The sequence below is a fragment of the Portunus trituberculatus genome, chromosome 32 (genome assembly GCF_017591435.1).
Source record: "Portunus trituberculatus isolate SZX2019 chromosome 32, ASM1759143v1, whole genome shotgun sequence".
NCBI classification, from domain to species: domain Eukaryota; kingdom Metazoa; phylum Arthropoda; class Malacostraca; order Decapoda; family Portunidae; genus Portunus; species Portunus trituberculatus.
Window position 1 is genome coordinate 7,383,154 of NC_059286.1, and position 24,218 is coordinate 7,407,371.

Sequence of the window (24,218 nt, forward strand, 5' to 3'; positions counted from 1 at the left end):
TAAAACTTATCCTTAACCGCGTTTTCGTATTCATTCTGGTTACTATGTAGCAATTTTATACAGCTTCAGAAACTTATGTGACGGATTAAAATAGCAAAGACTGGCCATTAATCTTCTGACCTCCATAGACCCTTCGTAATGCAAATAAAATCGTCTAATCATCCCTAAGAATCGCGGTAAAAATGCGTCTCAGTCTTGAAGGGGTTAAAAGCTCGTTTCTACTACGGTGCCTTTGGTTGTAGAGGTGGCGTGTGTCTCCAGTTAGTAATATAGAAGCGTTGTTAATTTGCAGATAAAAAAAAAAAAAAAAGCTCAAAAGTTGTCATTTGGAAGTGTGTTTGGTTGTAGACGCGCAGTAGTGAAGAGTTTCTATTTACTTGCTTCTGTTTTCATTGGGGTAAGTAAAGTATTGTAAGTAAAAATAAAGTAAAGTATTGTAAGTAAAGTATTGTAAGTAAAGTATTGTACATGTAAAATAGTATATTGTTGAGGTGCAGAGAGAGAGAGAGAGAGAGAGAGAGAGTGTGTTGAGAGATGGTTGGGTGAAAGGGGTGGGTGTCTGTTTAGGGAGGGGAAGACTGGACTGTGTGTGTGTGTGTGTGTGTGTGTGTGTGTGTTTGGGGTTGGAGAGGAGAGGGTGAGTTGTCTGTCTGTCTGTATGTATGTATGTATGTGTATGTATGTATGTATGTATGTATGTTTGTCTAGACAGTATTCATGCCCTGAGCTACATTCAGCCTATATTTGTCAAGTTTTTTTTTTTTTTTTTTTTTTTTTCTTGATGTTCCTTTATGATCGTGTGCTCTCCCTCTCCCTCTCTCTCTCTCCCTCTCCCTCTCCCTCCTCCGCCCCACTTTGATGATAGCAATAAAATTATGAGGATGGTGGTGACGTGGTGTAGATAGTGGTAGTGATAGTGGTAGTTGTAGTAGTAGTAGTAGTAGTAGTAGTAGTAGTAGTAGTTGTAGTAGTAGTAAATAATGGAAACATGTTATAATGTTGTACTACTACTACTACTACTACTACTACTACTACTACTACTACTACTACTACTACTACTACTACTACTACCGCATCTTCACATCTTATTAACCCCCCAAAAAACAATCAAACACGTGACACACACACACACACACACACACACACACACACACACACACACACACACACACACACACACACACACACACACACACACACACACACACACACTTATCAATCACTCAAAGGTGCATTGTGGGACACGTTCATGCAGTCAAGTGTGTAGATAACCTGTATATCGAAGAAAATGGGGTTACAGAAAATGGGAGGGAGGTTGCCGTGATTTCTTATCCCTTTAACCTTGTCTTGTCTCTACGAAGGTTTTTTTTTTTTATTTTTTTTTTTTTTTGTGATTTCTTCGTGTTTATTTGTGTGTTTTTGTATATTGTGTATTTTGAGTGTTGTTTTTATTCTCTTATTTATCTTGTTTATGCGTTTTTTTTCATTGTTTGTTTGTGTATTTATTTTTGTCTCTTCTTCGTTCATATATTTGGGTTGTAATATTTGGTTCTTGTGCATTTCATATCAGCACTTCAGCACCCACCCACACCCACATTAATACCATTCTTAGCACTCTCCTTAGCACTCTCCTTAGCACCTACCTACTTTACCACCCACCCTCCTTATCACCTTCCTTAGCACCCTTCTTGTCACTCTTCCCTAGCATTGTATCTTCGCACCCTTCCCTAGCACTCACTCTCCTTAGCACCTACCTACCTTGTCACCCTCTTTTTTTAGCGCCCACACCCATCTTATCACCTTCCTTACTACCCTTACCACCCTTCTTTTAGCACCTTTTTCTAGCACCCTATCTTAGCACCTTATCACCCTTCTTAGCACTCTTCCTTTAGCACCCTTTTTTTTATGCAAGAGGGAAAACCAGCAAAGGTCAACAAAGGATTGAAAAAAAGGCCCACTTGAAATGCCAGCCAGATTGATATAGAATTAGCTATAAAGTAAGGGATAAATGTCTTCACTATCCTTCTTTCACCCTTCCTGCACCCTTTCTTTAGCACCCTTTCTTAGCACCTTTCCTGCACCCTTCCTTAGCACCGTATCTTTAGTACCCCTTTCTTAGCGCCTTTCCTGTACCCTTCCTGCACCCTTTCTTTAGCACCCTTTCTTAGCACCTTTCCTGCACCCTTCCTTAGCACCGTATCTTTAGTACCCCTTTCTTAGCGCCTTTCCTGTACCCTTCCTGCACCCTGTCTTTAGCACCCTCCCAGGACAAGATGTTACCCAGTACTCCTTGTAACCTTAACCCTGTGACCTGGCTAACCCTCACCCGTGGCTTGCCTGACCTTGGACTGCGTGACTCGTTTTGTGGGGCTTCGTGGTGTGGGTGTGTGGGTGTGGTGGGGTGGGTGTATGGACGGGTTTAGGGGGTGGTAGTGGTGTAGATGGGTGTGGAACGGTGTGTGTGTGTGTGGGTGTGTGGGTGGGTGGGTGGGTGTGTTGTCACAAAATCATTAGTCTTTACTTTGAATTGTGTACAGTAGTAGTAGTAGTAGTAGTAGTAGTAGTAGAGTAGTAATAGTAGTCGTAGTCGTATTAGTAGTAGTAGTAGTAGACTAAAAGAATAACAAAGAAATAAATTTATAATAGCATACACACACACACACACACACACACACACACACACACACACACACACACACACACACACACACACACACTACAAAAAACATAAATAAAGACTCAATACGGAAGGAAAGTGTCAGGAAATACTTGCAGAGAGAGAGAGAGAGAGAGAGAGTGAGAGAGAGGGGTGGGTGTTGGGTGTTGGGGGCTGGCATCACGTGGTGGGGGGATAGTTGGTGTATCATTGGGCCAGATTAAGGGGATGAAGGTCGTGGTGGTGGTGGTGATAGTGTAATCTGTGTGTGTGTGTGTGTGTGTGTGTGTGTGTGTGTGTGTGTGTGTGTGTGGAACTGCTATCATTATTGCTATTACTTATGATGCTACTACTACTACTACTACTACTACTACTACTACTACTACTACTACTACTACTACTACACAGAGAGGGCTTTGTTTGGTAGTAAGAGACCTTGATGGTGGTAGTAGTGGCGGTGGTGGTGGTGGTGGTGGTGGTGGTCCTTATCTTCTTTGTTTACATTATTATTATTATTATTATTATTATTATTATTATTATTATTATTATTATTATTTATTATCATCATAATTATTTTATTATTATTGCCGTCATCGTCATCATTATTACCATTAGCGTCTTCGTTGTTGTCGTTATTGTTTCTCTACTACTACTACTACTACTACTACTACTACTACTACTACTACTACTACTACTACTACTACTACTACTACTACTACTGAGGGGGAGGAGGGTGATGGCAAACGGTACGGCTCTGGGCAAACACAAAGTAACGTTCCATGTTTACGTCTGTTTGTCTTTAAATGGCGCGAGATGTGTTGTGTTTACGCCACACACACACACACACACACACACACACACACACACACACACACACACACACACACACACACACACACACATACGTAGGCAAGTTGACAATTTGATAGATTAAAACAAGGACTTAAAGACATACAAACTGACAGACAGATAAATAGATAGACAGATGGAGAGGTTGATAGATAGACACAGACACTCAGACACTCAGATATGATGGAAAATAAGCCAGGCATAATGAAAAGACTCAAAGGTGGACAGGAAACCAGGTAGATACAGACAGACATATCGAAAGCCTTCGATAGAGTCTGGCACAAATCTTTAATTTCTAAACTACCCTCCTACGGATTCTATCCTTCTCTCTGTACCTTCATCTCCAGTTTCCTTTCCGATCGTTCTATTGCTGCTGTAGTAGACGGTCACTGTTCTTCCCCTAAAACTATCAACAGTGGTGTTCCACAGGGTTCTGTCCTATCACCCACTCTCTTTCTATTATTCATCAATGATCTCCTAAATCTGACTCAATGCCCTATCCACTCCTATGCTGATGATACCACCCTGCATTATTCAACAGCGTTCAACAGACGCCCAACCCAACAACAATTAAATGACTCAAGGCGAGATGCTATAGGACGCCTAACTTCTGATCTTTCACTTGTTTCTGATTGGGGCAGAGAAAACCTGGTTTTGTTCAATGCCTCAAAACTCAATTTCTACAACTATCTACTCGACATAACCTTCCAGACAACTATCCTCTCTTCTTCAATAACACTCAACTTCCCTCTCCTCTACATTAAACACACTCGGTCTATCCTTCACTAAAAATCTAAACTGGAAATTTCACATCTCTACTCTTGCTAAATCAGCTTCCAAGAAGTTAGGTGTCCTATGGCGTCTTCGTCCATTTTTCTCTCCTCCCAGCTGCTTGCTCTGTACAAGGGCCTTATCCGCCCGTGTATGGAGTATGGCTCTCATGTCTGGGGATCCACACACAGCTTTACTAAACAAGGTGGAATCTAAAGCTTTTCGTCTTATCAACTCTTCTCCTCTAACTGACTGTCTTGATTCTTTAAGTCACCGCCGCAATGTTGCATCTTTATCTGTCTTCTACCGCTGTTTTCATGCTGTCTGCTCTTCTGAACTTGCTAACTGCATGCCTTCCCCTCCTGCGGCCTCGCTGCACAAGACTCTCTACTTCTTCTCATCCCTATTCTGTCCATCTTCCTAATGCAAGAGTTAACCAGTATCTTCACTCCTTCATTCCCTACACTGGTAAACTCTGGAACTCTCTACCTGTGTCTGTATTTCCACCTGCCTATGACTTAAACTCTTTCAAAAGAGGAGTGTCAAGACACCTCTTACGTTAACTGGACCCTCCTTTTAGATTTTTTTGTTTTTTCTCTTTATACTATTCCTCTTAACAGGGCCTGGCAACCAGCGGGATTTTTTTTTTTCCAACTTTGTTTTCCCTTGGCCAGTGCCCTTGTAATGTAAAAAAAAAAAAAAAAAAAAAAAAAAAAAAGACAGACAGACAGACAGACGGACGGATGCACTGATGAGACGATACAAACACACACACACACACACACACACACACACACACACACACACACACACACACACACACACGAATGAGGAGAAGGAGGAAGAGGAGAAGACGACGATAAAGATGGGGAAGAACAATAAGAACAAGAGGAACGAAGACAGTAATTAGGAAAAGAAGGAAAAGAGGAGGTGGAAGATAAAAGGAAGAGAGAGAGAGAGAGAGAGAGAGAGAGAGAGAGAGAGAGAGAGAGAGAGAGAGAGAGAGAGAGAGAGAGATGACCTTGGTTCCTTCTCACCGAATTAGCTTGAACACATTAGTTGCTGATGTGTTTGTCTGTCTGTCTGTCTGTCGTTAGTGTGGCTAATCCTGGTACTGATGTCACTACTACTACTACTACTACTACTACTACTACTGATGATGGTGATGCTTTTACTGGTCTTTTTTTTTCTCGTGTTTATTTTTGTTGTTTTCGTGGTGATGTGACTGTTTGTCTATGTTTGTTGTTGTTTTTCTTGTTTTTCTTCATGTCTTCATTTGTTTTTGTTTTTTTTTTCTATTTGCTTTTTCCTCTTTTTTCGTCTCTCTCTCTCTCTCTCTCTCTCTCTCTCTCTCTCTCTCTCTCTCTCTCTCTCTCTCTCTCTCTCTCTCTCTCTCTCTCTCTCTCCCATCACGTGCCGCGCTGCCTTATACTTACACAACTGTTCATGCCCACACTGACCTTCCCGCTCCCTGCCTACACACACACACACACACACACACACACACACACACACACACACACACACACACACACACACACTGCCTTACTTATTTCAACTTTTTCCATGACTTGCCTACATCTACCCCCACTTTCCTTGCCCCGCACCCCCCCTCCCAGATGCACCGTACCCGATAATAACCGCACCCCCCCGCACCTCCCTTTGCACCCCCTTCCGCCCCCGTCCCCCCTTCCACATCATGGGCCCTTCCTCCCGGTCACCGCCACAGGAAACCATCACCACCACCATCACCACCTGCCTCGTGACGTCACAACTCTCTCTTTTCCTATTGGTCGTTTCTTCTTGGTGATGTCACTGTTCTGATGTCACCGCTGCGTCTAGAGAGCTGTGTCCTAGTGATGGCGGGCGCTGGTTGGCTGAGACGGTGGTGTGACGTCACTGTTTTCGTGTCTAGCGCCTGACGTAATCTCCTGCTTTAAATGTTGTAGTGGCGGTGCGCTGCGGTGCGGGTTGCCGTCTTCCCAGAAGGTCGTGAGTAATGCCTTCTTCGTGTGGGTATTTAACATGTCGCCTCGGAGCTGTGGGTTTAGTTCGTTGGTGACGCGTGTGTGGTGGGGACGTGTCGATGCTGGCTGTTTGAGACGTGTGGTGTGGAGGAGCAAGCACTGAAGGAGAGGGAGGGAGGGAGGGAGAGCGCCGCGGTGAGAGTGAAAGGAGAGTTGGAGTGAGTGGGCGGAAGTTCTGGGCTGTGTTGGCGACGTTACCGACTCTGCCGCCGTCGCCTGCGGGCACAGCTGCTGACAGGCGGGACGCGGCGCCGCTCTGCTCAGGACACTGCTCCTCCTCTGCTCCTGACGCTGCTGAAGGGAGAGCCGCGGGGCGTTGAGAGGCGATACTCCCTCCTGCAGCGTCCACTTAAGCTGCTGTTCACGTGGCGTTGCTATCGTGTGCTGTGTGATGTGAGGGATTCTGACGCTGTTAACGCGGGAAAGGGAACATTGACAGCACGAGTTTCCTGATCACCGCCAAAATGGAGATGATCGCACGTAAATATAGTAAGGCTTCTCCGTGTGTGTGTGTGTGTGTGTGTGTGCGCGCGCGCTCACGCGCTCGCCTCGTTATCGCAGAGGGACTATCAGCAGCTTAGTAATGGCGATAAAGGTATGGTCGTATTTTGACCCGAACCCCGCGATAGCACAAGTTTGGGTGTGCTCCGTGATGGTCTGGTCTGTGTTTACCTGCCTTACTGCACCTGTGGCTTGGAGGGAGGGGAGGGAGGGAGGGATCTGTGTCAGCCTGTGCCGTGATCCGTTGTGGTCTGAAGCCTGAAGCCTGTCCTGTGTTAGCTCATTGCCTTCCTTCCTTCCTTCCTCTCTTCCTTCACTGTCTTTCACTTTCCTCTCAGTCTCTCGCTTGCTCTCGTGTGAACCGCTTTGTGTCAGGAAGCAGGTGTGATTTTTCCTCTTTTTTTCCACCTGTGTGCGTATTAAGTAGCATGTGTTGTGTTATGAAATGAGTGAAATGTCATTCTTGTTCGTGGTCAGTTCCGTGGGTGACAGGAAATCCAGTAGTTGGTTTTAATGGCTGGAAGTGCCACTGGTGTGTTTCGTTGTGAAAGTCGTGGAATGTTGAAATGTTTGGGGGAGTGGAGCCTCGTTGCTTTGTGTTCAGTGTGTGCCTCGGTGATCATTGGCTGATTAACGGAGGAAAGCTGAGGTGCGCCAGGTGTTAACGTCGTTGTGTAACACCTGGCAGTGTCTCGTTAAGTGTGCTTTTGGTGGCATGTGGAAATGTTATGTTTGTGCTCGTTTGTCTGGTGAAGCGCCGGTGGTAAGAGGAAGTAAGTGGTGATTAGGTAACAGGCCAGCTTTTTCATTGATATTTTTACTGTGATTGAATACGCCAAGGTGTGAGGTGAGGAAACGCCTGTGTGTGTGTGTGTGTGTGTGTGTGTGTGTGTGTGTGTGTGTGTGTTCATTATATAATTTATGTCAGTATATTTACCTCTGACTCAAGTTTAGTATCAGATTTTTCTTTATTCTTGTTATATTTACCGATTGTGACTTAAATGCGTTGATGTGTCAGGTGAGGAAAGGTAAAGGTGTGTTGATTTGCCAGTGTTCACATCATAATTAACCCCTTCAGTACCATGACGCGTTTCCATATTCATTCTTACTATTTGGTGATCTTACACAGCTTCAGAAACTTGTGTGAAGGATCAAAATAGTGAAGACTGGCAATTAATTCTTCTGACCTCCATAAACCTGTCTTACTGTAAATAAACGCATCTAATCGTACACAAATTCGTGGTAAGAATGCGTTCCAGTACTGAAGGTGTTAAGTGTAATATCTGACTTCAATTGTTCTTTTTGCATTTACCGATTGTGACTTCAATGCGCTTAGGTGTGAGGTGGGGAGAGCTGAGGAAAGGTGTGTGTTCATTGTACTGTTGGCGTCACTGTTCGTATCTGATTAACTAATGAGGCAGGTGTGATGTGACTTGTTTATCCTTGCTTTTATTGTAATATCTGACTTTTTTGTCTTATAATATTATACTTTATCCTCACGTCTCTTTTTTTTGTTTTCCTTTTTTTTTTCTTTGCGTGTCTTATAATATTCGACATTATCCTGACTTTTTCTTTTTTATATCTGACTTTTTTTTCCCTTGTTTTCTTGGCGTGTCTTATAATATTCGACCTCATCCAGACTTTTCCTTCCAAGTGTAAATAAAATCATATCATACCAAAAACTTGTGGTAAGAATGCGTCCCAGTGCTTGTAGAGGTTAACGAGTAGAAGAAACTAAGTGGTCATGTTAATGCTGAGTTGATAAGGAGCTTTAAAAGAAGATTAGATAAATTTATGGATGGGGATGATAGATGGATAGGTAACTTTAATCATACAGGGACTGCCACGTGTAGGCCTAACAACACAGCCTCTTGCAGATTTCCTCTTTTATGTTCTTATGATAGGTTAATCCGTCGCTAGAATCACCAAAACACGCTTACAAATCACCGTATCTTCAACTAGAGGCTTCTGAATGTAGAGGCGCTGCAGATAGTGTTTCATAGTACTTAACCACACACAAAACTCTGGGTAAAAAAAATGCGTTCCAGTGTTGAAAAGGTTAATCTGTCGCTAGAATAATTAAAACACGCTTACAAAATAATCACCATGTCTTCAAATAGAGGCTTCTAAATGGAGAGGAGTTGCAGATAGGAGTGTTTCATAATTGGAGCCTGACAACTACCTAATCACACACAAAACTCAAGGTAAAAAGATTGCGTCCCAGTATTGAAAAGGCTAATCTTTGGCTAGAATCATCAAAACACACCCAAAAACTACCGTATCTTCAACTAGAGGCTTCTGAATGGAGAGGCACTACAGATAGAAGTGTTTCAGTATAGGAGCCTGACAACTAACTGGCAACGGAGAAGTGGGAGGCTATTCTGTGGGTGTGGGTGTGATTGTGGATTGCGGTCACCCCACACTGGTTTACTTTGTGCAGTGGGCGGACACCTTACGGGCGTGTGTGTGTGTGTGTGTGTGTGTGTGTGTGTGTGTGTATGTATGTGTGTGTGGAGGTGGCGCCAGGCACGGGCTTCACACAAGGTCGAGTCAGGCTGTGGTGGTGGTGGTGATGTGTGGTGGTGATTGTGGGTGGTGGTGGTGGTGGTGGTGGATCAGAGTAAGAGGAGGAGTGTTGTGTGTTAGTGTGTGGGTGAATAAAGGTTAAGGGGAAGGAAAGTTTTGTACAGTGTTCTCCTTATTTAGTCTTTCTTTCGTTCTTTCTTTCTTTCTTTTTCTTTTTTCTTTCTTTCATTCATTCATTCTTTCTTTCAAACCCTACTTCTAGACCAAGAGAGTTTTTTTTCACTTTGTTTCCTATTTCATGTACATTTCATTTCACTTTTTCACTGCCTTCCTTCCCTTACCATTGTCCTTTCACCTCCCTTGAATGTGTAAAGGAGAGACTCACCTGACACACAAACAAAAGACACATTGTTACCATTCTTTACCCTCAAACATAAAGAAACTAGTGACAGGATATACAAGCTAAAGACAATAACTATTCACCCTCATGTGTGTAAAGGGATCACTAGAAACACACACAAGGAACACAGCACAGACACACACTAGGGACTGGAATGCAACTTCTTAATCTCTTCAGTAGCAGAATGCATTTTTCATATTCATTCTGCTTACTATTTGGTGATTTAATGCAGCTTCAGAAACATATGTTGGGATTAGAATAGTGAAGACTCTGGCCAATAATTTCCTGACCTCCATAGACCATTCCTGATGCAAATATAATTGTCTTCTCATACCTAAAAATCAAGGTAAAAAAATGTGTCTCCGTTATGGAAGGGTTAATATTTCCATGGTTAAAATAGTGAAGATTGTGGCCATTGATTTTCTGACCTCCATAGACCGTTCCAAATGCAAATATAATTGTCTTATCATACCTAAAAATCAAGGTAAAAATTGTGTCTCAGTATTGAAGGGGTTTATATTTCCATGGTTAAAATAGTAAAGACTGTGGCCATTAATTTTCTGACCTCCATAGACCCTTCCTGATGCAAATAAAATCATCTAATCATACACAAAAGTCAAGGTGGTAAGGCATCTTAGTACTGAAGGGGTTAATATTTCCATGATTTAAATAGTGAAGACTGTGGCCATTAATTTTCTGACCTCCATAGACCATCCCTAATGCAAATAAAATAGTCTAATCATACGCAAAAGTCAAGGTGGAAATGCGTCTTAGTACTGAAGGGGTTAAGAATCACATGAGGCAATCTGATTCTTGAGTGATGAGTGTGGCAGTGCTTATTGTGCAGAGAGTGGCTGGAATGTTGCCTGGAGGTGTGTTGGGCATTAAGTAGGCGCTGTGTTTGGTGTGTTGGTGGTGGTGGTGGTGTGTGTGTGTGTGTGTGCGTGCATGTAAGCAGGCCACAGTCTTGAGGTTGACGTGCCCCTCACAAGATCACCTGCTGCACCTTTGTTGGGAGAAATTATAGGTCATTTGGTCTGGTTTTTCGTACACTGTTTATTTAAGGACAGTAATTTGTTGTCATTGTTTGAGTGTGAATCTGTGATGTATTGTTTATGGGGTATTTAACATAAGGCATTATTTTGACTTGGTGATGTTGCAATATTATCTTGGTGATGTTGCAGTATTGTCTTGGCTTATATTATTGGGGTTTACTTTGATATGTGATGGTGTTGTGATGCATTTCAGTGTGTGGTGTAGTGTTAGTCTTGGGTTAAGTCATGTGAGGTTAGATTAAGTAGATTGTAAGTGTGGTGTCATTGTGGTGTATTTCTGTGTGTTCTGTGATGATGCTGTTGTGTTACGTTAGGATTATTTCTGGTTCTACACATAGCAGTGGTGCATTTCAGCGTGTGGTATAATGGTGGTTTCTTGTGCTTCAGTGTGTGTAATGCTGCGTGATGGTGGGCCGGGCACCGAATAGTGTTGGGTGTGGCCGGCACCGCGTGGAGGCGGCCTGCCATCACCATGGAGGTCCCTGCCCTCAGCGCCGCTTCCCCACGACGAGCCAGGAGAGCCCATGCCCCGCTGTCCCTGTGTGCCGCCCCGCTCTCCGCCGCACCGCCCCGGCCGCCACCTGAGCAGTTTGCTACAGTTCATGGCGGTGCTGGTGTGCATCGTCCCCCACCCCCCCACGCCGCCACCAGCAGGAAACATCGTGCCAACCACCAGCGCAATCTTTCCCTCGACTTTAGGTGCGTTTGTTTGGTGTTGTTTTGTTTCCTTCTATCATTCTAGTAATTTTAATTTTTTCACATCTTCTTTCATTCTTCCTTATCCATTGTCCATCTTTTGTTGCTTCACTGTTTGTCTAGTGCAACCTTTCCCTCAACTTCATGTATGTTGACAGATTTTTTTCCTCATTTCTTCCTTCTTTGTGGTCTTTTTGTTCTTTAATGTTTTTATTTTTCTCGTGTATTGATTGTCTCCTTGTCAGTTGTTGTGTATCTTGTCTCCCGTCTTTGTTTGTGTGAGTCCTTGTGCTGCTTCTTGGTTGTGTTTTGTTCCCATTTGTTATCTTATCTGTTCATCTCTACATAGCAGTCTGATAAATGCTGTGATTTGTGGGAGCTGCAAGGGGCTAAGTCATCCCAAGAGAGGAAGACAACATTATGTGAGATAAAAAATTAACTACTCACCTTGAAATGTAGGAATACACTGTCCACACTGAGACTTGTGAATAAACCACACAGTGAGGCTAATGGTGGTGGTGTTGGTGTTTCAGGTCTATGGGCATAGTGCTGCCGCCGCTGCCAGCCCTCAGCCACAGCGGCTCGCACCAGAGGAACCGCAGCCTTGACTCTGTGCTGCAGAAGATCCCTGAGGTGGAGGGCGGAGACACGCCGCAGCACCCGCCCCCCAGCAGCCCACCCCTCAAGCCTTCCCTGTCCTTCACCTTCTCCGACGCGCCCAGCTTCCGCCTGAGAAATGAGTCTTGCCGCGTGGCGCCGGCGGGCCACCCGGTGGTGGTGAGGCGCGACAAGGACCGCTACGACCAGTCCAGCCTCGGCTCGGACGACTCGGGCATCTGCGGCTCGGAGGGCGACGCCACGCGGGAGTCGAGTGCAGAGCGTGGCCAGAGTGTGGAGGCGCTGGAGGCCGGCAGCGCTGGCTCTGACTGTGAGGTGAAGAGCGTGTACTCTGAGACCCTGGACGGTGAGGCAACCATGGGGGAGCCCGAGGGCGACGTGCCCCTGGGGGAGGTGGAGGACGAGGTGGAGGTGGAGGGAGATGCAGTGGACCTTACGTTAGTGGCGGAGGAGAATGTCAAGTCTCCTGACTCCTCCCCAGACTCCCAGGCCCAGACGCCCCCCAAGGACCCCTGTGAGGAACCCCAGGACCCCAGTGATACCACACCCACTCCCACCCTGGCCCGGGGGAAGGGGACCAAACATGGGGCCAGTACTAAGGATAAGAGACCCTTGTGTGATGTGGCGAGGGCACAGAGTGGTGGTGGTGGTGGTGGTGGAGTGAGTGCGTTAGTGATGACCCAGAGGAGTGCGGTGGCCCAGGGAGTGTGTGGCGCCAGCGGCACATTGACCAAAAGCAAACTGGCAGAGAAACAGTCGCTGTTGCTGCGGCTGTTTGAGAGCAAAATGTTTGACATGTCGATGGCGGTGTCGTACCTGTACAAGTGCAAGGAGCCGGGCGTGCAGCAGTATATTGGCAACCGGCTGTTCTCCATGCCACCCTCCGACGCACACTTCTTCTTGCCGCAGCTGGTCAACATGTACGTGCAGACCTATGAGGTGGCCGAGGTGCTGCACCCCTTCCTGGTGCACTTCTGCCGCCACGACAGCACCTTCGCCCTGCAGTGTGCCTGGCTGCTGGAGGCGTTCGCCACAGACTCCGCCCTGCTGAGGAAAAAGTCCCACGGCACCAAGCTCAAGAACCTCATCCTGTCTGACGAACTAAGGTGAGACAACACCAGGTGGTGGTGGTGATGATGATAATGAAGGAGGAGGAGGAAAGAATGGAAAGGAGAAAAAGAATATTGTTCTGACTGAAATATTTTTGTATGTAATAGCATTTTTCCACTTTTGTGTATGAAATAGGTACTTTCTTTCAATTTTAAAGCTCTAAGTTTGATTTCAGTCCTCCTATGTTGTAAAACAATTTATGGCACAATAGAGTGAGAGATTACACGGATATTGTTTGATGGTATTGCCACACGGCTCCACACAGTAGTGTAACAGGACACAATGGATGTAGCAAGGCCTGATACTGGAGGTAATGCTGCTGTTCCACACAGACCCAGCACACAGTGGAGGTCACCACACATATAGGCCAATACATGTAACACTTGACACCACACAGCAAGTATAGAAACAGGATGGACAGGATAGACCTTAAGACAAACCTATGGAGGGTGATGGCTGGTGTGTCACACAAGGACTGTCATGTGTGGGCTTGACACCTTCCTGTAGCTTCCCTTACTTTGTTGTGTGTTTGTGTTCTTAGAGTTGAGTAGTGAGGGTAGAACACTTTGCCAGATGCAGTACTAGAAGCACCTGCAACACACAGCATTTCTGCCCACAGGCCCAAACAGGAGGGGATGGAGTGCCTGCGGGGAAGTGGTGAGGGCAGCGACCAGTCTGAAGGTGCAATGCTGAGGTCGTCGCTGTGCACGCGCATCAAGGAGCACCCCAGCCCCGGCTCAAACCCCGGCTCCCCTGTCACCGAGCTGTCCCCGCCCTTCATTCCCCCGGCTGTCCTGCCAAACCCCTCCCGGCGCGGCCACCAGCGCTCCCGCTCTGACGCCACCGTGGCTCTCCAGGGCCACCTCCCCGCCCCTGCCGCCGTTGCCACCACCTCCAGGGGTCACAAACGGACTCCCTCCTCAGGTCAGCTCCTGCATGGGGTGTCAGGTCACCAGGCAGGGTGGTGGATGCCGTGCTGCCCCTGGCTTAGGGACGAGTCAGTGCCCTAGCCTTTACTACACTTAAAGTACTTGATGCTCTTTCTTTTCTTACGCCTCACTTGATGTACAGTTTTGTATTCCCAAATGTGGAGCCTCACCCTGCTTGGTGTGATGAGACACTGGCCGATGTTCTCAAGCACTGCAACACTTTTATCACCGCTGCTTTCACTGTGCTTAAGGAGACACTGTTGGGGTTTTCAGAGTGTTTTCATGACTCCACTAACAGTTTAGCAAGTATTCAGCATCATTAATGATAAAAACACCTCTGAAAACCCAACTCATTATCTTTGTGACCTTTGAAAACAGTTGTGTAATGATAGAAAAGTGTTTGAGAATGCAGGCCATGGGGTCGTGGTGGTGGTGGACACTGGTGTTACTGCTTAGCTTAGCTCCGCCATCTGTACAGCTACACCTAAGCTTACTTTAGTCATGTTCCCTACACTTGAATTTCCTCTTACATTTTTATAAAGCTTGACTAGTATTTCACAACACTGCTGCATTTATAGGATAAGAATGTAGATTTTTATAGTTCATCCAAAGAGTATTTTTCTTTCACATTATGAAGGAAGAAAAGGCCTCTTGACTACATGTATGTTGCTTTTTTCTTTTCTTTTTTCAGCCTTTTAAAATCCATGGATCTGAATAATTTTGTGTACTGTATGTGTGACTGTCCTTTATAAAACACCTTTCAACAATGAACATTTCTCACCGAGACACAGGTTATTCTATGGTCCAATTCTATCACTGCACAAAATGAACTTTACAAACATATACATTTATAAGGTCAGTGTTACAGTTAGCCAAGTAGTGTAAGCAATACTTAGTCAGTCACTATTTAGCAAGCTTCAGAAAGACCAGGTGGTGTGTGTTGTGTGTGTGTGGGATCGAGATTATGCAGTTTTTTGCACCATTGGATTAGGATTGAGTGGATTGAAAAGAGTGACGTGAGGTGGAATGTGTCCCTGAATACTCCCACAGCATTCTAGGAACAGTGTCATTGAACAAGCCAAGACTGGCATGCGAGAAATGTGTGAATATTTTATTTAGAAAGCATTCTGTGAAGAGTAACAATCTGGGTCACTAAACGCAAGGTTCCAAGGAGGTAGAAATGTGTGTTTACCTGGTGAAGGATTGCAAGGGAGAAGCAAGGCTAGGAGAGGCTGGAATGCAAGTACAGCTGCACCCAAGCTTGCCAGAGTGACACATTCTTCTGAGAAATACAAACAGATCAATGGGACTCGAATGATGACAGGATGACAGCTCCAGTTAGCAGGTGTTGATGATAAGGAAGTGTTAGTGTATCTGTCTGTGTGTTGCTCAGATTAGAGTGTTTTGTGTTGTGTCCTCTGTACAGCTGTTGTGTGTATGAGGGTTTACACTAAATCATTGTTTGTAAATAAATGTTTGGATGATAAAATTCTATTGTTGTTTTAATGTGAACATGAATACAAGTGAGGAGTTTTCTGTTCTGCAAAGTTTGTGCACCAACACAATAAGAAAAATAGGGTTTTAACTGAGAGAATAGTCATGTAGAACAGGTGAGTGACTTGCATGGCTAAACCTGAAAGCATTTTAGCACTTAACTGCCACGAGTGACAAGTTTACTGTCAAGCAACACAGAAACTCAAATAAAATAGAAACAGTGCAAGTGTCATCAATTAGGAGAGATTCCCATCCATTGACTGATAAGGCATGTGAGGGAGAGAGAGAGAGAGAGAGAGAGAGAGAGAGAGAGAGAGAGAGAGTGAGAGTGAGTCAGTCAGTCACGGAGGCAGTGTTGTGACAGACAGGCAGGAGAGGGAATGTGATGTATCAGCTGAGCCACCTCTGGGAATCTTTCGCACCACTGCACCAGGACACTCATGAGAGAACACAGCACATAGGGCACCATAGCACATAGCACACTGAAGTGTTAGTAGCCAGTGTTAGTACAGTCACACATGCTGAGGCTAAGCCAGCACTGCACAGGGACAACAGTGTGTCATGAGCCAGTACTGTATGCATGTCAGGATTCCACTCTTTGGTCGTGTCCTTCCCCCAGGTGTCTGGTGAACGCATCATGAAAGGTATTGCAGTTCCTCATGCAACCTGACTCACTGCCTGAGGTCGTGTGTGTGTGTGTGTGTGTGTGTGTGTGTGTGTGTGTGTGTGTGTGTGACTCTATTGGTTATTCTTTACAGCGACAATAAGTATTTCATGTTATTTAGTTTCATAGTGACACTTATTGCTCAGTAGGTTATAAAAAATGAAGAAATAAAGATAAATGATCTGTCAATCGGTATAATGTTTATGTATGAGTGTATGCACAAGGGGCTCAATAAATGCTTTCTCTTGGTGGTATTGTGTGTCAGTCAGCAAGCAAAGTATTGATCTCCTGTGTCATAGGAAAGTGGATATGTGAGCCTACACTTCCTGGTGAGGCAGCCCAGGAGTCAATAGGCATTTACTCTACCAGTGAATATATGATTAGAGGGTTTTCCTGCCACATACTGACATGCCTTACACTTTCCAGGAACAGATGAAGCACTGGATCTGTACAGTTTTCAGAAAGCTTAGTGAATAGAGCCACAGGAATTACAATTAAGGGTCCCAAACACTTTCCAGAAAGCACAGTCATTAGCCCCATAGAAAACACAATTAATGCCCCTCACACTTTCCAGGAAGCACAGTCACTAGGGGCATTGAAACAACAATTAATGGTCGTCAGATGTAAAAGGAAGCACAATCAATAAACTCTTGAAATGATTAATATTCTCCACAATTTTCAGGAAGCGTAGTCAAAAGTCTCATAGAGAAAACAATTAACGATCTTCAAACTTTTCAGGAAGCATAAAAAACTGCTTGGGTGACCTTGCATCCGGCCGTGCCTTCGACAATGGCTGCTGCTGCTTTGACTCGGAGGAGGCGCGGTGTAACTCCCTGAGGGGCAAGGCTGTCGAGTGCCACTGTGGGGTGAGTGACGTCCACTGTTGCCTTGAGTGACTGACAAGAGTAATAGTTATACATTCCTTTGCTTCACTCACTCACTCACTCACTCACTCACTCACTCACTCCTTCACTCATCACTCCTTCACTCACACACACACACACACACACTCACTCACTCACTCACTCACTCACTCCTTCACTCACTCGTTCTTTTACTCACTCACTTACTCACTCACTCATTTTTTTTTGTTTTCTTGTTGGTTGTGTGTTGCAAAGCTTAGTTAATCCTGGCTCAGTATTTTTGAATAGTTTTTTTTAGTTGTATAAGTTACATCCATTAGTACCTTATTAACTCCTTCAGTACTGTGATGTATTTTTTACTGTGAGTTTTGGGTGCAATTAGACAATTTTATTTACATTATGAACTTTCTATGGAGGTCACAAGATTAATGGTCAGAGTCTTCACTATTTTAATCCCCCACATAAGTTTCTGAAGCTGTATAAAATCAGCAAATAGTAAAGAGAATGAGTATGGAAATGCATCCTGGTACTGAAGGGGTTAAGTTCTTTCTGTCTCATTCTTGCATTCATTCCTTGGTTTATCTTTCAATTCTCACTTCATTTCTTTATTCTTGATCTTGTATTCTGACTCATTCCTGGTTTATCTTTCTACTCCCATTTCTTTATTTCTTTATTCTTGATCCTGTATTCTGTCTCATTCCTGTATCTATTGCTATGATTCCTTCAACTCTCCTTGCTTTCCTCACCCTCACTATCGTGCATATACTCTTCCAATATGCTCTCTTTAAATCGTTTCCCCTTCAACATATCCCCCTCCTTGTTTCTTTACTCCTAATCTTATGCATGTGTTTCTCCCATACACTCTCTAAATGTTTCTCCTTCAGTTACCTATTCCTTTGTTTTGATACACCTCTTCTATAATGTTTTGATACACCCCTCCCATACTGTTTTGATACACCCCTTATACTGTTTTGATACACCCCTTGCACTGTTTTGATACACCCCTCATACTGTTTTAATACACCCCTCATATTTGATACACCTCTCCCATACTGTTTTGATACACACCTCATATTTGATACACCCTTTCCATACTGTTTTAATACAACCCTCATACTGTCTTAATACATTCCTCTTACTTTTTTAATACACCCTTCATATTATTTTAATATACCCTTCCCGTACCATCTCCCTTAACAGTCTTTACCTCTCCTCCCCCGGCAGGCTCCAAGATTATCCCCAGAGCTGGAGTTTGTCCGCACCCTCATCACCATTGGGAAGCGGCTCGGGGCACAGCCAACCAAAGAGCCAAAACCTCCCGGCTGCTGGCAGAACTTTCGGTGCTCAACCTGAACCTGCCGGCGCGAGTGTACCTGCCGCTGTGTGCCACCGAGCAGCCTCACCATGTAGTGCGCATCCCACCCCAGGCCGCCGTGGTGCTCAACTCAAAGGATAAGGTGTGTGGGATAGGCTAGCAGGCGTACACACACACATACACACACACACATTCACACGCACATGCACACGATTAAGACCATATTTGAAAATGCTTCTTTGCTCCAGCTTTACTATTTTCAAGAGGCTCTAGTTGAAGTTACATGGGTTTTAAATGGTGTTTTTACAGTTCTAGATCCAACTTGACAAGATTTTCATGTTAATAACTAGAAAGTCACTTGTGAAAACCAGGAATATTGTCTCAGTAGCCTTTAAGATAGTTGTGATGAGAGAGCAAAGCATTTCAGAAAACAGCGCTGAGTTTGATGGTAGTGGCTATGAAAACAAGACAAGTTGTATTAGCTTACATTAAACTCAGCCTTTTTTTATTTTTTGTTATTTATTTATTTATTTATTTATTTATTTATTTATTTATTATTATTTTTTTTATGAAAGAGGGGAAGCTGGCCAAGGGCAACAAAAATATAAAAAAATAGCCTACTTGATTGCCAGTTCCCTAAAAGGTTTGTAGAGTTAGCCAACAGTCTGGGACAAATGTTTTGAATACACACTCATGTAACGGTGGTTGGTCTCACAGGCGCCGTACATCATCTACGTGGAGGTGCTGGAGGTGGACAGCGTGGACACAGCAGCGGTGCAGTCCAAGCTGGCACACAGCCTGCGCCACACTCGCTCAGAGGAGAACCTCATCAACAACTCCCCTGCCTCCACCTCATCCTCTCAGCTGGACCTCACCACCGCCACCCCCATCACCACCACCACCAATACTACCAGCAGTGGCCTCGGCTCCACCTCCTCCATCCCCTCCTCCCTCAGCTCGCCACACCTCACCTCAGGTAGTGCCACCAACACACACTAGTCACCAGTCTTCCTGTCATGCATGAACTTTACCACAACTGTTCATAAGGATCAGTGTAAAAGAACATCAGAATCTTGTCCTGTTTTGGCTCACTTCCCATCCTTGAAATTAAAGAACATATAAAGAAATACACGTTACCAAACATTTAGTGTTTAGCATTATGAACCCTACAGCCTTCCCCTCCACAACCTAATTAAGGAATATAACAACTCTCTCTACTTTGGCTAGCATTTTCAATCTACTGTAGGTTACAATGCAAAAGGAAAGAAAAATTTGGAAGAAATCTGATATATACATGAAGTAATATGAAGACACTCACTACCAAGAGTTCAGAAGCAATGTAGCATCAGTAATCTATAATCATCATGCAAAAGAAATCTCTCTTGCTAAAATCTTAAAACTAAAAATGTATATAAAAATACAATGTCAAATCATCCCCACAACCAACTCCAGACAGAAATATCTTGTTAAAATCTTAACCCATTCAGAACTGGGACACATTCTTACCTTGAGATTTGTGTATGATTAGACCATTTTATTGACATTAGGAAGAGTTTATGGAGGTTAGAAGATTAATGGCCAGAGTCTTCACCATTTCAATCCCCACATAAGTGTCTGAATGTGCATAAAATCACCAAATAATAAGCAGAATAGATACAAAAATGCATCATGGTACTGAAGAGATTAAAATACAAACTAAATAAAAGCACATTACCACATCACATCACCAACCCTGCAACCAGAAGAGGCTAAAATACAAGTTATATAAAACCACACTGCCACATCACATCAACCCTGCAACTTTCTCCTGCCAGGCTACATCGATGAGAGTGACTGTTGGAGCCACGAGGACGACGAGATCAGCCAGCAGTACTGTCGCCTCAAGAAACCCAGAGACAGAGACACCATTTCCATGATGTCCCTTGACTCCTGTGACTCCCGGGAACTGACAGCACGAGGGGCGGCCGACATCCGACGCCGCCTCTCGGAAACTGTCAACGCCCCCAACACAGGATTCAAGAGGGACCCGGATGACCCCTCAGCTGCTGCCCTTAAGGAACCCTGGGAGAGCAAGGTGGGTGCTGTGTGCTGGGCTGGTGAGGAGACCGATGGGAGGCTAATAGTGGTGATGCTTGGTAGAGGTGAAGTATGGATGGTGATGGTGATGGGAAATTTTTGTGGTAGAGGCTGGTGAAGGGTGGTGATAGTAGATTAAGATGGCTAGTAGTGGTGATGGGAACTTTTTGTGGTAGTGGTGAGGTGAAGGATGGTGATGTGAAGATGACAGGAATATAGTAGTGACGAGAGGCAAATATGATGATGATAAAGAGTATGTGAATTCTGCAATGTACCCATAAACTGTAAAATAAAGTAAAGTTATAATTGAATAATGAAATACTGCTAATAACTCAGAATCCAACAAATGACTTGAACAATGAAAAACATGAATAACCATCAATCTGTCTGTCTGTAACAATAAACCATAGTAAAAGTGAGGGAATAAAGAGCCATGTGGACTTCGACAGGTGGAGCGGATCAGGGAGACGTCACCTTACGGACACCTTGCGTCATGGCGGCTGCTCTCTGTCATCGTCAAGTGTGGGGACGACCTGCGGCAGGAGCTGTTGGCGTATCAGCTGCTGTGCATGTTCCAGAAGATTTGGACTGAGGAAAAGGTGTCACTGTGGCTCAAACCTTACAAGTGAGTACAGCAGTATGTTTTTTGCTGTAGGTGAAGGAGAAGTGTTGGAGGAAAGAGAAGTGTAGAAGAGGAGAAAAATGTTGGTGAAAAATTCTAAGAGATGATGAAAAGAAAAGTGTATGAGAGGAAAAAAATGTTGAGAGAAAATTGTAAATAAAAGAATTATAAGAGATAATAAAAAGAAAATGTAGGAGAGGAGAAAAATATCAAGAGAAATGTAGATTAAAAATTGTAAGAGATGATAGAAAATAAAGAGCAAAATGTAGATGAAAAATTGAAAGAGATGATAAAAAGAAAGTGTAGAAGAGGGAAAAAAATATAGGCAAAGAGAAATGTAAATGAGAAAAAATGTAAGAAATGAAAAGAGATGTAGAGGGGGGGAAGGAAAAAAGGGATGAACACCTTGAGATAATTTTGGGAAGGAAATAAAAGTCATGATATTTGGAAGGGAGGAAAGCTGGTACTCAGAATATAACTTTTTAGATGTACAGTTTATCTTTCACTCCTTGATATATAATTCACTTTTCTCATCTGCTGTTGTGATATTTAACCCCTTGAATACCATGACGTGTTTCCATATTCATTCTACTTACTTTTGGTGATTTGATACAGCTTCAGAAATTTATGTGGGTATTGAAATAGTGAAGACTGCCATTAATCTTTTGACCTTCATAGACCCTTCATAATGCAAATGAAATTGTCTAATCTAACCCAAAACTCAAATTAAAAATGCATCCCAGTACTGAATGTGTTAAAGAAACTCTTATAGTCTTGGTGAGATAGCAAGTTGTGTCTCTTCATAATGCAGATATTGACAGTAGAACCACCCTGATGAAAATGTTTTGAGTATGTTCTATTGATACCAAGGATAAAAGCACATTCTATTGACCCTCATGGTAACTTCTTTGCTATTAGAATCTTGTAGTCTTGATGAGATTACAAGTTGTCTCTTCATAATGCAGATATTGACAGTAGAACCACCTTGATGAAAATATTTTGAGTGTTCTATTGATGCCAAGAATAAAAGCACATTCTATTGACATATACGATAACTTCTTTGCCGGCAGAATCTTGGTGTTGTCGGACGACTCTGGCATGATAGAGCCCATCCTGAACACCTGCTCGCTGCACCAGATCAAAAAGAACAGCAAGATGTCGCTGCTGGAGTACTTCACCAAGGAGTTTGGTGACAAGAACTCTGAGGAATTCCTGACGGCACAGAGGAAGTTTGTGGAATCATGTGCTGCTTACTGTCTGGTGTGTTACATCATCCAGGTGAAGGATAGGTGAGTTGTGTGTCCTGGGAGTTGTTTATTGGTGAAGCAGAGGTGGACAGGGGGCGAGGTGTGTGGTATAGGAGTTGTGTGTGGTGCTGAACAAGTGGTGAGCTGTGTGTTCCATGAGTCATTTGTTGGTGAAGCACAGGTTAACAGAGGGCAAGATGTGTGGTATAAGAATTGTTTGTGGTAATGTACAAGTAGACAGGTGGTGTGGTGTGTGGTATTGGAGTTGTTTGTGGTAATGTACAAATAGACAGGTGGTGTGGTGTGTGGTATAGGAGTTGTTTTAGGTCAGTGTTTCCCAACCTTTTCGCAGCGATTACCCAAAAATACAATTTCACAATCATCCATTACCCCAATGAACAAATACTCGTAATATAGGAAAAAAAAGTAACTATTTCATACTTCAAAAACAGACAAAATAGAAACTATGCAACACAATAATGCAAATCTATAATACGAAAAGAAGTAATTTTAGTTCATACATAGAAAGCAGAAAAAAATTAATAGAAATCTTCATTGAAATTATATGAAAATGTAAACTGATTGCCTCATCCCATGCCAAACATCCATTACCCCAAAAATATGGGGTCATTACCCCACTGGGGTAATTTACCCCTAGGTTGGGAACCACTGTTTTAGGTAATGAACAGGTGGGCAGATGAGTAGTGTTTCCTGGGAGTTGTTTGTTGGTGAAGCACAGGTAGACAGGGGTGAATAGTATGGTATAGAAGTTGTTTGTGGTACTGGACAAATAGACTGGTAGTGATGTGTGTGGTATAGTTGTTTGTCATAATGAACAGGTGGTAAGTTGTGTGTCCTGAGAGTTGTTTGTTGGTGAAGCATAGGTGAACAGGGGTTGAGTTGAGTGGTTTAGGAGTTATTTGTGGTAATGTACAAGTCATTAGGGTATGAAAGGTGTGCTCTGGAAGTTTTTTGTGTTCAGCTTACTGCAGTTAGTTTGGTTATGAGATGTTTGTCCTTGGAAGTTTATGGTGATATAAAAGTTGTTTGGTTAAGAAATGTGTGCCCTGGAAGTTATGTTGAATTTACAGCAGTTAGTTAGGTGATGAGTTGTGAGGCACAGGAGTTGTTGTGGTGAAGTAGATGGTTGTCAGGTTGAGATGTACTGAATTATGATAGAGAGTGCAGTGTAGTGAGGGAGTGAAGCTAGAGTGAGTGTGAGTGTGAGTGATGTGGTGTTTGTCTCTCCAACAGACACAACGGTAACATTCTCCTTGACAACGAGGGACACATCATACACATCGACTTTGGCTTCATGCTCTCCTCCTCGCCCCGCAACCTTGGCTTCGAGGCGTCACCCTTCAAGCTGACACCAGAGCTAGTGGAGGTGATGGGCGGGGAGACGTCTGACATGTTTGCCTACTTTAAGATCCTCCTGCTGCAGGGCATGCTGGCGGCTAGGAAGCACAACGAGAAGATCATCTCTCTGGTGGAGGTCATGAGCTCAGGTGGGTCAGGAGTACAACCTGCTCTTATTCATCTTACTAAGAACATGTTGCCTTTCACTCTCATCTTGAATGGGAAGTGTGGCAAATATTTCAGGTGTGCCAAGTAGGGAAGATAAATGTATGCTATTATCATTGAAAGAGAGGGTGGATTGTGAGCTGAGGTGGGTCATTGATCACTACGAGCTCCTGCTGTTTCTCTCTCTCAAGACATGTAGCAATTTTAATCAGTCTCACAGGGAACATGGCTAATATTTCAGTTACAATAGTCATCACAGCTGATTAATGCAAAAT

The 24,218-nt window shown here is 43.8% G+C and overlaps 1 protein-coding gene across 1 annotated transcript in view; it reads left to right on the plus strand.

Annotated features, from left to right (window-relative positions):
- Positions 1 to 24,218, plus strand: part of LOC123512067 (phosphatidylinositol 4-kinase beta-like) — a 96,194-nt gene that overhangs the window by 68,185 nt on the left and 3,791 nt on the right. Inside the window, 11 exon segments of the mRNA XM_045268247.1 lie at positions 11,173 to 11,484; positions 12,015 to 13,205; positions 13,829 to 14,133; positions 17,035 to 17,162; positions 18,384 to 18,465; positions 18,468 to 18,616; positions 19,192 to 19,450; positions 20,289 to 20,548; positions 21,000 to 21,175; positions 22,243 to 22,461; positions 23,674 to 23,927. Of these exon segments, the coding sequence (XP_045124182.1) occupies positions 11,258 to 11,484; positions 12,015 to 13,205; positions 13,829 to 14,133; positions 17,035 to 17,162; positions 18,384 to 18,465; positions 18,468 to 18,616; positions 19,192 to 19,450; positions 20,289 to 20,548; positions 21,000 to 21,175; positions 22,243 to 22,461; positions 23,674 to 23,927 (3,250 nt within the window). The 5' untranslated portion in view covers positions 11,173 to 11,257.